This window comes from Pan troglodytes, chromosome 22 (genome assembly GCF_028858775.2).
Source record: "Pan troglodytes isolate AG18354 chromosome 22, NHGRI_mPanTro3-v2.0_pri, whole genome shotgun sequence".
NCBI classification, from domain to species: domain Eukaryota; kingdom Metazoa; phylum Chordata; class Mammalia; order Primates; family Hominidae; genus Pan; species Pan troglodytes.
The window spans coordinates 22530191-22545221 of NC_072420.2; the positions used below are offsets into that span (position 1 = coordinate 22530191).

A 15031-nucleotide genomic window follows, 5' to 3' on the forward strand; every position below is an offset into this window, starting at 1 on the left:
CATTCCTATAATCTACTTGTTTATAGTTCCCCCATTTTTAACCAAATATTCTCAATTAGCTACTTTTTCTTGCCCTGAATCAGATATTAAGAAAAAGCAAATAAAAGGATATGGTTATCGGTGCTACCTTTTTACTGTTCCGAATCCCTGATCAACTTCCTAGGATTTTGAAGTGATTTGAAGGAAAATTTTGGATTGCCACTGAGTTTATTTACAAAACAATTATTTATACGTGTAACAACATTTTGACAAAACATTTAAAATCATTAGAGAATGGAGACTCAGTACTGAAGAATAAGTGTTGGAAAATACATACATCTACCCCCTAAAGAATATGCATTCTGGGAAAAGAAATTCGGTAGTAAGTAATAAAATGTCTACATCAAGACTGTTCAGCAAAGTACACATAAAATGGTACATTAAAACAACCTTATTGAAAGTTACCAAAAATAGCCTGAGGATGTAAAACATATATAAATAAACATTAGCCTTTTTTTATTTAAGTAATGTTGAAAATTGTTGATGAATTTTACTCAGAATTTTTAAAACCTAAAGTTTTCAAATTCCCCAAATAATATGTGGATGCTGTAAATAGTATTGTAAGGGACCAAAAAAGCTGGAAATTATGTAAAATGATTTTGCACAATCTACATCAGTGTATTAATGTCCAACATAAACTTTTATAATTTATTTATAGATCTAAAAAGAGTTCCAATGAACTCATTATATACCTATGTGAAAATAGAGCAAATAACTTGTGTGTAATTCTAAAAATGAAAAATCCCTCCAACTGGCCACATAAAATCCATAAGCTGGTGTAATTTCATAAAATTAAGTGCTGTATTCCTGATTATAATTCAATTTTGATTTTTAATGTTTTTAAGCATTATTATTTTTAATATTCCAAAACTCATTTCATAGAATTTATCTCTTAAAAAGACACTCTTTGCAGTTTTCTCTTAATGGATAACAATGCTCTTTTCACAGCCATCACAGACATTACTAGCATTACATACTTTTTCTTTTCAAATTATTCATTGAAAATTACAGGAGATTACATGTTGTACCCATACAGCTCTCATTCAATTATTTCTGTAACACATGTTGTACCCATACAGCTCTCATTCAATTATTTCTGTAAGCAGTTTTATATATGATGACTGCAAACTTGAGTGAACTTAAAAAAGTTGCTAATAAGTGCATTTTGTCAGGGAGCTGAAAGATGCAATGCCTTTTTATAATCTCATAAATACTCTGAGCTGTCCAGAGGGAGCCGAGCTATACCAGAGTAAAAGATTAGAACACAAAAGAAGTACAGTCTTTATTTTGGGGAGGTGATTTTGATTCACTTTGTAACAATCTTTTAAAAGTTATAATTTTATGTTTTATTACAGTGAAGATGAATTGATCTAAAATATTGGACAAAATAATAATACAATAAATATGTTAATGATCACAATAACGTAATAATGTACTAGGGGGCAAAATGAATTATAGAAGAAGAGAATGCCTCCCAAAATCCAGTATCTCCTTATCTCAAAACTGAGCAAAAGCCAAAGTCATATATGAGTTACAGTAAGAGCATTAGTAAATTATATGGACTTTCTCCATCTTCACATGAGTTTTAAAAAGATGAAGAAAAATTTTAAAGCGTCAATTAGGAATATAGCAATGACCAAAACCAAAATTTACTAGCTAAGATGTGAAGAAATAAAAAAGGAATAATATTAAAAATTTTAAAAACTTGTTGATTCTGGCCACAGTAAAATGCGTAGCTAAAAGTAGAAGAATGGAAATGATCTGAAGCCTTAAGCCTTAATGAAGATAACATATTAAACAAATAACATAATGTTTTGTTTATTTGTTTGTTTGTTTGAGACAGAGTCTCGCTCCAGGCTGGAGTGCAGTGGCGTGATCTCGGCTCACTGCAACCTCCAGCTCCCAGGTTCAAGCGATTCTCCTGCCTCAGCCTCCCAAGTAGCTGGGACTACAGGCGCGTGCCACCACGCCCAGTTAATTTTTTGTACTTATAGTAGAGACAGGGTTTCACCGTGTTAGCCAGGATGGTCTCAACCTCCTGACCTCATGATCTGCCCTCCTCAGCCTCCCAAAGTGCTGGGATTACAGGTGTGAGCTACTGTGCCTGGCCAATAACAATAAATTTTAAAACAAAATGTTTGTACTTGCTAAAATCTAGGAAGGTTTTGTATAAAAGTGGAGAAGTTCTAGTTTAAAAAAAATACTACTATAAGCAACAAGTAACAAGAAGCTACTCTAAACTGAATGTTTTTAAAATAATAGGTTTAACAAATGAAATAATAACATATGTATATAATGACTTGGAATTCCCAAAGTACTTTCTTGCTTGAGCCTAAAAGAGCATTTTCATTAAGATAACTAGATATGTATATCACCATTTTACCAACAATGAAACTGGGAATGAAACAACAATATTATTTAGATATTTCCAATTGTATTATATGGGCCACAAAATGGGTGAAAAATATAATTCACTCTGAAGATATAAAATGTTAGAATTTCCAAGTGCATTTATATCAACTCATTTTTCTGTTTTATAATGTGCATTACATATTTCAATATATATTATAAAATACTACCTGTTTATAATTTAAAATAAAAACACCCATCTTGGAAGTGGATACTCAGCTCTTCTCTAGATATATACAGGAAACAATTTTAAAAGTTTTCTAGAAGGAAGGAAGAATATAAAATTCAATCATGGTTGCTGTTGAGTGTGCTGTTTATTTTTTTAAATTTTGAATGAATGTCAAATGATATTTTTAATCATCCTTGCTAATGAAATTTGCCGTGATTTTTCTCTTTTTTCTCTAATTGATACAATTAAAGGAGTATTGACTAAACATTGGAAACCTCAAAAGTTCAAACACTTCTTTCAAATAAGGAGTTTTAACGTGAATTAAAATTGAATAAATCTATCCATTTAGGGATGCACTACAGGTAGCAAAAATGCAAGAGGCCCCACCTGGTGTGATGCAGAAGAGAAACCTGTTCAGAGAAATGGAAATAGTGTTACATTGTGCTCGGATTGCTAGTATCAGTGGTTCCATATAAAATTCAGTGAATTTTATAACTTGCGTAAATCAAAATTTTCATTTTCCTTTTTTTCTACCTGTAATTACAACATATGCAAATGCGATCTGAAAGTCATGTTCTTTCAAATATATAAAGATAAATATTTTGGAATAATTTTTTTCTTACCACCCACAAATATATAAAGAAAACATTTATACATATATTTCTAATTATCTATGTAGTTTAACTGAGAGAAGTCTATCAAAGTCCAAACATGAATCTTAACTCATTTAAACTATTTGGTAAGTAAGTTTGTGATTAACATGTATGGTCTTCCCTGTAGAAGATAGGAAGTTTTGTTAATATAAGACATCTCTCTTCACAACTCCATAATGTTGAAGAGTACTATTTTATTTCTTGACAAGTGGCTTCTGTTAAGAAATGTAAAGGATGCTGTTTGGTTTTATACTGGAAGAACATTATGAATACAGTTTATTCTCAATATCCCCACCATTTTTAAAGCCGTGAGCATTTAATTTTAAAAAAAATATTTTTGAGCACTATTTTGCTCACCTAGTCTAGTATCTGCTTTGATTGATTCTTTCGACATTCTGCTACACATTGACTCTTTGAACTACATTTTACTCTTTGTATATTCAAGGGAATTCTATGGAAAATGCCACAAAACAAACATTTAATTCATCAATTTAATATGATATCCAGGTCTATAAGGAATAGGTAATCTTGGTAGACTGCTTGCCTAACATAACACAACAAGAAGCGTTGTATAAATCTCAGAAATGTTAATTGGTTTTTAAATTAGTGCAATGCATTTTTCTTTAAAACTATGTATTATCTCAGAATGTGTCTTCCATAACGCAAAATTTTGCCGTAATGTTAACTATTACCAGTATGCCCTTGTTAATATAAATATCATATCCATTAGCTCCTTTGTCGTGTCTTTTGTAATCCAATGAATGAAATTATATAAGGGAATTTATAATGCTTCCTAAGTAAATATGGACTTGAAGTATAATATTTCTAAAGAGTTATGCTAATTTTATTAATTCTATTTTAGTACATTTTAGGCAACCCTTCTGGTTCTGCACTATTTTATTAGACAGTCAATCAATATTTGTGAAGCATAGATGGATTAATGTTCCTTCTTTTTTTTTGCTATGTAGCTGCAGAAGTCTTTAGACTATCCAGATGTTTGACTTCTTAAGTAGCTGTCAATTCTGACCTAGATGGAGCCCTGCTGCATAAAGATGCCTACTCCACCTTTCTCCACACCACAAATGCAATCAAAACAAGACTAATTGACTGTGTTCTTGTAATTTTTGAGAAATTGCCCTTTAAGTTTCAGTATACCAAATTCAAATATTAAAAATTACAATCATAGTTTTACTTCAGTAATTTACAAAGCCATTCAAATCCAAATCAGCAATATTTTAAGAAGTATCCCTGTGAAGTCCAACACTGATAATACATTTCCTAGAAATTGGTAAATGAGAGTAATTAGATACCTTCCAAATTTTTAAAAAGTCTCTATCCCCTGGAGGAAACATTTCTACTGACTAAAGTATTTTGCGAGAAAAATTTTGCCTAGTTGTTTTGCTTGACTATATTAAGTAAATTTAATGTTTTCAACATTTTGACACTTTATATTAAATATTTCTCAAACCATTTTGAATAGAAGTTAGTGAAACTTTAGACTATACTCATGCCTCTCAAAGAAGATACTTTTGGGGTATGTTTTACAATGGATAATTTCTAAAAATATTTTTTGAAACTCTAAAGAACAGTTATTAATTCTCTCAATTTTCTATCCATGTATCAAATTTATTTAATTGTAGGATTAACTCTGCACTATTTAAATGATTCAAATTTGAGGTAATTTTGAAGAGTATGTTTTAAAATATTCTTAACTTAATTTCACTTCATAAGATTCCACAAAAGTATTGTTGAATTCATGTCTATTGACCTTAATCTACAAAGCAAACTAAAACATCCCCCATGATTAGATATCACCAGGTAGAATTTCAAGTTGCAGGGGATTTTTAAATCTTCTTTAGTTTTTCCTCATATACATGTATGTATTTGCTATAGACTTAGGCCAAAATTTTCCATATATCATTTGATGTTAGGGAGTATATTGTACTACAAAGGACGAAGTAAGAACATATAATTAAGAGTCATGTAGACTTATCACCAATGTGGAAAGATATCGTACGTAGTAATATCATCAACACCAATCAGAGTTATTTAATGTCTTCTCTTTTCATATGCTTAACCTACTTGCCTGCTGCATCCAACAATATCTCTTATGAAAATAGCTACCAGTATTCTGGAAACAGCAACCAATCACCATCTTAGGACTCTGACTTTTTTCTCCATGTCTTTATTGCAGGTTTCCACGTCCTGAAATTAATTTTCAGTCTACCTGGAGAAGATGATACATGCACATAGAAAAAAATTAAATAAAACATTGAACTATATAAGGAGTCAAAAAGCATGGCTAGTTTTATGAATCTAATAGTGCAGTGGTTTTTGAAAAGCTAGTATTATCAAATATAATACATTTCATGGACAAATATTTTAATATTTCAGTTGGGATTTAATTTATACAACAGAAACATGAAAAGACGCATACAATAGTCCCTGCTTTAGCCAGAGATACATTCCAAAACTCTCAGTGGATGCCTGAAACCTTTGATCGTACTTAACCCTACATATACAGATTTTCCTCTACGTACATACCTATGATAAACTTTAGTTTACAAGTTAGGCACAGTAAGTTAACAATAATATCTGTTATTAAAATAGAACAATTACAACAATTTGCCAGCATCGCTAATCTTGTGTATAAGGGCCATTATTAAGTAAAATAAGGGTTATTGAACATGAACGCTTTGAGACTGTGACAATAGAGGGCTGAAACAGCTCCTAAGTAACTAAGAGGTGGGTGGTGTAGATAACATAGACATGCTGGATAAAGGGATGATTTGTGTCCCTGTCACGACAGAGAGGAATAGCAAGATATTTCATTGCACTACTCAGAATGGCCTCAAATTCAAAATGTATGAATTGTATACTTGAATTTTCCATTTGATATTTTTGGACCACAGTTACTATAGATAACCGAAACTTCAGAACGCAAAACTGGATGAGGAGGGACTACTGTATATAAGACATTTGAATGAAGCTTGGATTCTCATATTTTAATACTTTGATTTTATGCTTGGCTGAAAATTTGAATGCAATTATAAGAAGATATGGGGAAACAGATTTAGAAAGTCAATTTCCAAATTTCATGGGGTTAGAGAAAATGCAGCTCAGAGGGAAACTGATTCTCACAGTTGCTTTTAATAGTAAAATATAAACCAAATATATTTTTAACTTTTTGTATTCTAAATTATTTATTCTTATTCAATCATGAAGCCCATTTTTCATAACAGCAATACAAAATGATCATTAAAGAGGAAGCTTAAAGCAGAAATATAAGTTAGATAAATAATTTACATTGATGTTTTTCATTTAAATAGTTGTTAAAAAGTTGTACCTCCAAATAATATTAAAGGTATGTGGATATTGACATTTTTCTATAAGAATAATACATATTTTAATGTATTTGCTGTATTGCTGTACTGTATTTTATCCATATCTTTTCATTACTCGTTGGTGAATATCCAAGATAAAATGTTGACTCTAGCACAAGTACAAAAAGTATACAACCTGGAGTTAATTAGTGATTCACGTGTACAGTTCTCATTTTAGGGGTTAGTATGTGACTTAGGCCAATGACCTCTCTGGATCTCAGTTTTCTTTTATGTAAATTAGAACTGATAATATTGTTTTCCTACCTTATAAAGTTACCATAAAATTTACACCATAAGTCGTAAGTGTAAGTATTCTGATGATCTTAAAAAATAAAAAATGGATTTACAATTATTTAAATTATTACTTATGCTCAGGTTTGATTTCCTAAGTAATAAAACCATGATTAACTAATAAAAATGAATGTTCTGGTTGTTATTGTGAAAATACATCATTAGTAGTGCCCGAATCTTAATGATGTCATTTCATATGTGCTTATGGTTTTATTTGTGAAACTTCCAGAGTACAAATAGTGGACTTTTTATGCCAGAGTAAATTGGTGAGAGAAAATAATTAAAATACTTAACTTTTATAGTTGTAACAGCCTAACCTCATGAGATATGAGAAAGTATAAGCATTTAAATACATCCTCAAGGTGACATTTAATATATATATAATATGTATATACATATATATAACTTTCAAAAGACAAAACTTATAAAACTATTTTTTAATTTTAATTTTTTTTCAGAGAATAGTGCATTTGTATATTTGTGGGGGTACATGACAACTTTTGATACAGGCATACAATGTGTAATAATCACATCAGGGTAAATGGTGTATCCATCACCTGAAGCATTTATCTTTTGTGTTACAAATAATCCAATTATACTTTTAGTTATTTTTAAATGTATAATTATTATTGACTATAGTCATCCTGTTGTGCTATTCAATACTTGATCTTATTCTATTTTTAACATAAACCTATTTGAAGTTCACTTCTATCCTCTGCAATGACAAAAAGATACTTATTTTTTCATAAAAATAACTTCAAGCAACCTACAATTGTAATAAGTTTATAAAGTTAATTTTCTATATATAGAAAAAAGTACTAGCTATTAATATTTTAGCAATTCTTCACCATAATAAAATAGGGCTCCTATATGGTTAAAAAAGAGTAGGATCTTAATCTGATGGGATCAATGGCCTTATAAGAAAAGGAAAAGAGAGTTCTCTCTGAGTCTCTGTCCCACAAGTGATCACACAGTGAGAAGGAAGCTGTCTGCAAAGCCAGGAAAAGAGCCCTCAGCAGAATCCAATCATGCTGGTACGTTGACCTCAAACACTAAACCACCATAACTGTTAGGAAATAAATTTCTTTTGTTTAAGCCAAAAAATGAAGATGTTTTACATATATAATTTTTCTGAAAGCTTTTCTAAAGATAAAAATGAAGCACATAATTATACTAGTTTAATGCTAAAAAGGTCACAGAATGAAATACTTTAAAAGCTAACTAGCCAAACCTGAATTATTAAAAAAAAATTTACTTTAGCCTCAAGAGAATAATCATTACTTAATAAGAGATAGTCTTCCACTTTAGATTACTGCTGAAAAGATGTGCTTACAGAATAGTTTAATGTTTAACATTAGATAATTTTTAATTGAAATATCTTTTTTATAATATTAAATATCAATTTTATAATATTAAAATAATTATAAGCAGTACTTGCTAAATTTTTACTTTGTACTGGGCAATAAGTGCTGGAGGTTAAATATATTACCACATTCACACAATCTTCTCAACAAACTTGTGACCTATTTTTGGTTGTTATTTTTATTATAACTGTCTCCATTTTAATAAAGAGGCACTTCAGTCTGAGAGATACTAGATGGCTTACCCCAAAAGCTAATGATGGTAAGTGATGAAACCAGGCGTTTCTTACTCCTGATGCAGTGTTTTTAAGAACAAAGCAAGAATCTTCATACTTAGGAAAGGTAAATGGGAATGTGTATAATAAATCAGATATATTGTCATTGATCTATAGGATTTATTGCCTAGAACTATCTGCATGTGAGAAGAACCTAAACGAAGTAGCAGAAGAGTGATCCGTTCAAACCTATAGGATCATCATCTGAATGTATACATCAGGGCTAAACCACAATTGTATATTTTTTTCCAATTTTTTTCCTGAGCTTTAGTTGTTGAGTAATGTGCAACATATCTAAAATGAATACATTTGAAATTGAAGAAAATATTGTATTTTCATATAATCAAATATGTTTCATAGGTAAGTTGATTTCACTGTATTGTAATGATAGATTCAGAAGTGATTCATTTATATTTGGAAATGGATAATGGAAGAAAATATATACCATGATTTTTTTTAACTGCAAACAGAAATTCTAGCTTGCTTGATATATTATTTTTGTAGCATGAGGTAATAGTTCTTTTTTAAATCATGCATAGAGATATACCTTTGAAAAACTGTTAACTAATCTTTGGAATCTCATTCTACACTTGTTTATTGAGATTTTGCAAACTAAAAAAAAAATTAAATCCCCATGGCTGAGAAAATACTATTCTTTCTCTGGTTTCATGTGCAAAGATAATAGTTCTGTCGAAACCAGAAAATTTCCCAGATACTAGCTAAGCAATTTTACTAAACTATCACCATCTAAGAAGCATGTTAAAATTTGGTATAGGGGCCGGGCGCGGTGGCTCACGCCTGTAATCCCAGCACTTTGGGAGGCCGAGGCGGGCGGATCACGAGGTCAGGAGATCGAGACCATCCTGGCTAATACGGTGAAACCCCGTCTCTACTAAAAATACAAAAAATTAGCCGGGCGTGGTAGCGGGCGCCTGTAGTCCCAGCTACTCGGGAGGCTGAGGCAGGAGAATGGCGTGAACCCGGGAGGCGGAGCTTGCAGTGAGCCGAGATCGCGCCACTGCAGTCCAGCCTGGGCGACAGAGCGAGACTCCATCTCAAAAAAAAAAAAAAAAAAAAAAAAATTGGTATAGGAAGGTATTGAAATTGACATGAATACATTATTTTTTTTCACTACCTTGTGTTTATCACTGGTTTTACTTCATGAAAAACAAAATAATTTCAATAAAAATTATACTTGCTTGGACATAAGCATTCTAAACTTGTTAATTCAGTGACTAAGTAATTCTTATTTGCCGTTATCATGATGACATTGTAGAAGTATATTTGCAAGTGTGAACCACAAAGTTGCTGGGATGAAGTGCCAGGCAACATCACAAATTGAATGATTTTTTTTTTTCAAAACTGAGCTGTTTGCTTTTAGAATTATAAGAATTAAAAATAACTTAAACCTATTTTTTGAAAAAAAATAAAATAATGTAGACATGACACTCAGTCATCCTACGGAACTGGTATTCAGACAAGTCTGACATACTCAAAGTCGACCTGCTAGTGCTTGCTTTTGTATGTTAGCAGTTGTTCTGATTCCTTTGGATCACTATTTCTTCAAGTCATTATTAAAATATTAAACCTAAGTTTAAAAATATCACATAGGAAAACTTTTTATACATATGTAAAACAAATACAGGTTTTATATACATATTTTTTCAGGAGTGGTTTTCTCACAATTCAAATTTACATCTATACCTATATCTGTCACTTGTGTTTCACATCAGTTACATATTTGAACTTGCCGTTATTATGCTGAGGAATAAATGCATTTTGTCATTAAAAAGACTAAACTGGGCTAGGCACGGTGGCTCATGCCTGTAATCCCAGCACTTTGGGAGGCCAAGGCGGGCGGATCACGAGGTCAGGAGATCGAGACCATCCTGGCTAACACGGTGAAACCCCGTTTCTACTAAAAACACAAAAAAATTACCCAGGTGCAGTGGCGCCTGTAGTCTCAGCTACTCAGGAGGCTGAGGCATGAGAATTGCTTGAACCCGGGAGGTGGAGGTTACAGTGAGCCGAGATCGCCCCACTGCACTCCAGCCTGGTGACAGAGCAAGACTCCATCTCAAAAAAAAAAAAAAAAAAGACTAAACTGTTATGCAAGCTAGTTCTTAACATGTGTTAAGAATCATTTTGAATGCCTATCAAATTATATTTCTTCCTTATTCTTCTAGATAATACATTATCACCAGTTTCTTTTCATTTTTATTATTTTCTAATCCATATTGTTATAGCTGCGGAGTCTACCCTCAGATTCTACTACAAACACGTAACACGTGATTCATCTTCATTACTACTTGCTCCACTTGCCATTTCAATTTTATCAATCAGAATACTTCATCTTCTTCCTATTCACCTCTTTCATGGTTACTTTCTTTATGTCTTTTGGGATTTCCTGCAACCATATGCCAAAGAAAAGTGGTTTCCATCTTCTCCTACCTTCGCATGATAGAAACTAACAAAAGGTCATAAATACCATAGCTATAAAATGTTGCCTTTAATCTAATATATTTGTTAAAATATTAACTGGAGAAATACAGGTGATCCATTTCTTGCCAAATGATGATTCCTAAAATATTCATAAAAAGGTATATTTAAATACATTCTCTGTTAAAACAAAGCGCTCAGAACCATCCATTTTCAAGTTTAAGTTTTAAAACTAACATAATCTCATATAGAAGATCTATTTAACACTTTTCACAGAAGTTTTGATTATAATTTTCTTTTAACATTGTGATGATCTATTAATGGGTGTCATTTTCTGATAAAGTACATTTAGGGATATGATAATATTCATTATCTTCCCCACAGGGATTCAAGAGGTATATTTAAAAGAAGAGGTACTTAGACACTTTTTCTTTGTTAATAAAAAAAAAAGAAGTTTGAAAAAGATAGTCACATAATTAACAAATCAATTGCTTAAAATATTGTTTGAAACCAGGGAATAGGTGTCAACAATCATGAAATGGAATTCTGCCAGTTACTATGACTTCATTCTGTCTCTTAAATTGAATTATTGGAAAAGATTTATTTTTAAAATAATCATCTAATAATTTCTAATTTAGAGGTTTAATACTTTTTTTCCTTTTTTTTTTTTTTTTCCTTTTTAAGACACGCTGTTTAATGGTCTTGGGCTTGGAGCAGTCATTGGCCTGGGAGTTGCTGCACTGCTGCTAATTCTTGTGGTAACAGACGTCAGCTGCTTCTTTATTCGGCAATGTGGGTTGCTGATGTGCATCACTAGGAGAATGTGTGGAAAGAAAAGTGGCTCCAGTGGCAAAAGTAAAGAACTCGAAGAAGGGAAAGCTGCATACCTGTGAGTATCAGGCATCTGCATCATGTCATATTAAACAAGCGCCACAGTCAAGCTCGAGTACTTTACCTGAGGGCGTTGTAGGGTAAGGAGTAAGGTAAAGAGTTTGATTATGCAACATTGGACACTGCACTGCCTGCTCTCTGACCTTGAAACTATGTATCCTTAAATATAACCTAGAACAAAGTGACTTTGACAACAGTTTATTCAAAATTAAACCTCACAATGGGATCTTCACTGAAAAGAATCACTACCATGATTTATAGATGATAAACATATAGATGGATGGATAATTGTGCAAATGTATTCCATTTTGATTTATTCCACCGGTTTTGTTTATATGAAATAAAAGAAAGGCTTCAACAATAATCTGAGCTAAAATCTCAGTTGAACTGAGTTAAAAACAAGAAAATTGTGGCAACTTCTACAAACGTAAGGCATGACTACAACAGGCTTCATGATTTTTTGTATAGAAAATATGATATGTGCTATAAAATACAATATTACAGATTCTGAATATACTATTCTAAAATTTGATCAAAAGTTGATTACTTGTTAGAATTTGGAACTCTCTGTGTAGTTCTATTTAGTTAAGCAGATATAATTTTCAAGAAAGTATGTAGATCGAGTTTTTAGAAAATTATTTTGTCCTGTAAAAGGGAAATTATGATGTTTTAATATTTCCATTTTGTTTTATTGTGTTTGTCTTTACATACATATAGATCTAATTTCAAAAGTAGAATATGATCAATGCAAAAAATTCAGCAAGCACAGGAAATCATACACAAACATATGCACACACGTTTGTGTGTTATGTGTGGGTTTGTATACATATACATGTGTGCATTAAACACAGCAATCAAAAAATAAACAGTCTTAAGAGTTCAGGACGTTCCCTTTATTATTATTTTTAACCTTAAGTCCTTTCTACTGCATACTTTTTCTGACACATACAAAAGTGTTGAAAGACTTTAAAGCAAACAACTAGTTGGGTTCCACAATTAACATTTTGTGCTATTTTGTCATATGTTTATTCATACTTTAATCCCTTATATTTTCTTGAATTTCAAAAAATCATCACACAACCCCTGCATAATTCAACTTGCATATCATTACATACAGTCTAAAAGGTGTTTACATTTATGTAAGTAAAGCCACAGAATAAAATGCACCAAATGTTTCAGCTGAAGAGTTTTGACAAATGTTTTTATACGTGTAACACAAAGCCATATCACAATTCAGAACCTTACCACCACATTCTGGAAGTTCTCTCATTTCCTTATCCAGTCCACCCACATTAACCTCCCTCACCCAGGCCATTGCTATTCCTGATTTTTCACCACAGATAGTTTTTGCTTATTTTGGAACTTCATATAAATGGATTCCTGCAATGTCTACCCTTCTGTATCTGACATCTTCAAAAATGTTGCATTAGGGCCATTCATGTTTTGTATTTCAAGGACTGATGCTTTTTTATTGTTGAATAATTTATATTCTTTTTCTGTGCATCTGTTGAAGCATGGAAGGTCTCATACTGTTTTATAGACTCATTTGTCTTGGCTTTATCATATAATTTTGTTCCATTATATCATTTACACCTTAAATTTTAAGGATAATTCTTTTATTTGAAAAGTTTTTACTTTAAAGTTTTGGCTTTTAAAATATATGCCAAAATATATATCATTTTTTACATATTTCTGTATTTTTGCTAATTGTTTTAACATTTTTACTCTCATGGAAGTATAATATTCTAAAAGGCTTAGCTATTATCAGTGTACAGTTTAATAAATATTCACAAGCTGAGCATGCCCATTTTTAACGCTCAAATCAAGAAAAAGAACTTTATTATCTACGTCGCCTTTCCTGTCCCTATTCAATCTCGTGCTAAGCAATATCCTGACTTCATAGCACCATAGATTACTTTTTCCTGTTTTGTATTTTACATAAATGAGTTTATACTTGTTGCATATGGGATATTTTGATACAGGCATACAATATGTAATAATCAAATCAGAATAATTGTGGTATCTATCACTTCAAACCTTTATCAATTCTTTGTGCTAGGAACACATTCCAATTCTACTCCTTTAGTTATTTGTAAATATCTGATACATTATTTTTGGCTGTTGTCAATCTATTGTGACACCAAATACTGAATCCTATTCATTCTGTCTAACTGTATTTTCATACCCATTAACTGTTCCTACTTAATCTCCCATTCCCCCTTCCTTGTTACCTTTGCTAGCCTCTGGTAACAATTATTCTTTTCTCTTTCTCCATGAGTTTAAGTTGTTGTTGTTGCAGCTCCCACATATGAATGAAAACACACAATATTTTTCTTTCTGCACTGACTTATTTCACTTAACATAATTTTCTCCAGTTCCACCAATATTTCCACAAATGATTTTCCATTGTGTATTTAGCAAATTTTCATCCATTCATCCATGGATGGACACTTAGGTCAATTCCAGATCTTAGCTATTCTGAATATTGCTGCAATAAACATGGGAGTACAAATATCTCTTGATTTTTTTTTAAATTTTTGATATATACCAAGCAGAGGAATCACTGGATCATATGGTAGTTTCTATTTTTAGTTTTTTGAGGAAGCTTCATGCTGTCTTCCATAGTGACAGTATTAAGTTACATTCCCACTAATCCACAAGTGTATAATGGTTTTCATTTCTTCACATCATCATCTGGATTCATCTTTGCCTGTCTTTTGGATACAAGCCATTTTAACTGGGATGAGATGATATCTTATTTGGTTTTGATTTGCATTTCTCTGATGATTATGCTGAGCGTTTTTTGTATACTTGCTGTCTACTTGTATGTTGTCTTTTGAGAGAAATGTCTATTCAGATCACTTGCTCATTTTTAATTGGATTATTTGTTTTGTTTTTTTCCTGTTTTGTTTGAGATGCTCGTATATACTGGTTATTAATTCCTTGTCAGATGGGTACTTTATAAACATGTCCTCCTATTCTGTGGGTTGTCACTTCACTTTGTTAATTGTTTCCTTTAGTGTTCAGAAGTTTTTCAGCTTGGTGTGATCCCATTTGTCCATGTTTGCTTTGTTTATGCTTGACAGGTATTACTCAAAGAAATTTATGCCCAGATCAATGA

General features: G+C 31.6%; 1 protein-coding gene across 4 annotated transcripts in view; it reads left to right on the plus strand.

Moving 5' to 3' along the window:
- The window catches only part of NCAM2 (neural cell adhesion molecule 2), a 548173-nt gene that overhangs the window by 502201 nt on the left and 30941 nt on the right, over positions 1-15031 (plus strand). For all 4 annotated transcript variants that reach the window (XM_054675113.2, XM_531397.8, XM_016938439.4 and 1 more), the window contains one exon: positions 11704-11908. In XM_054675113.2, the coding sequence (XP_054531088.1) occupies positions 11704-11908 (205 nt within the window). The remainder of the gene's footprint in view (positions 1-11703; positions 11909-15031) is intronic.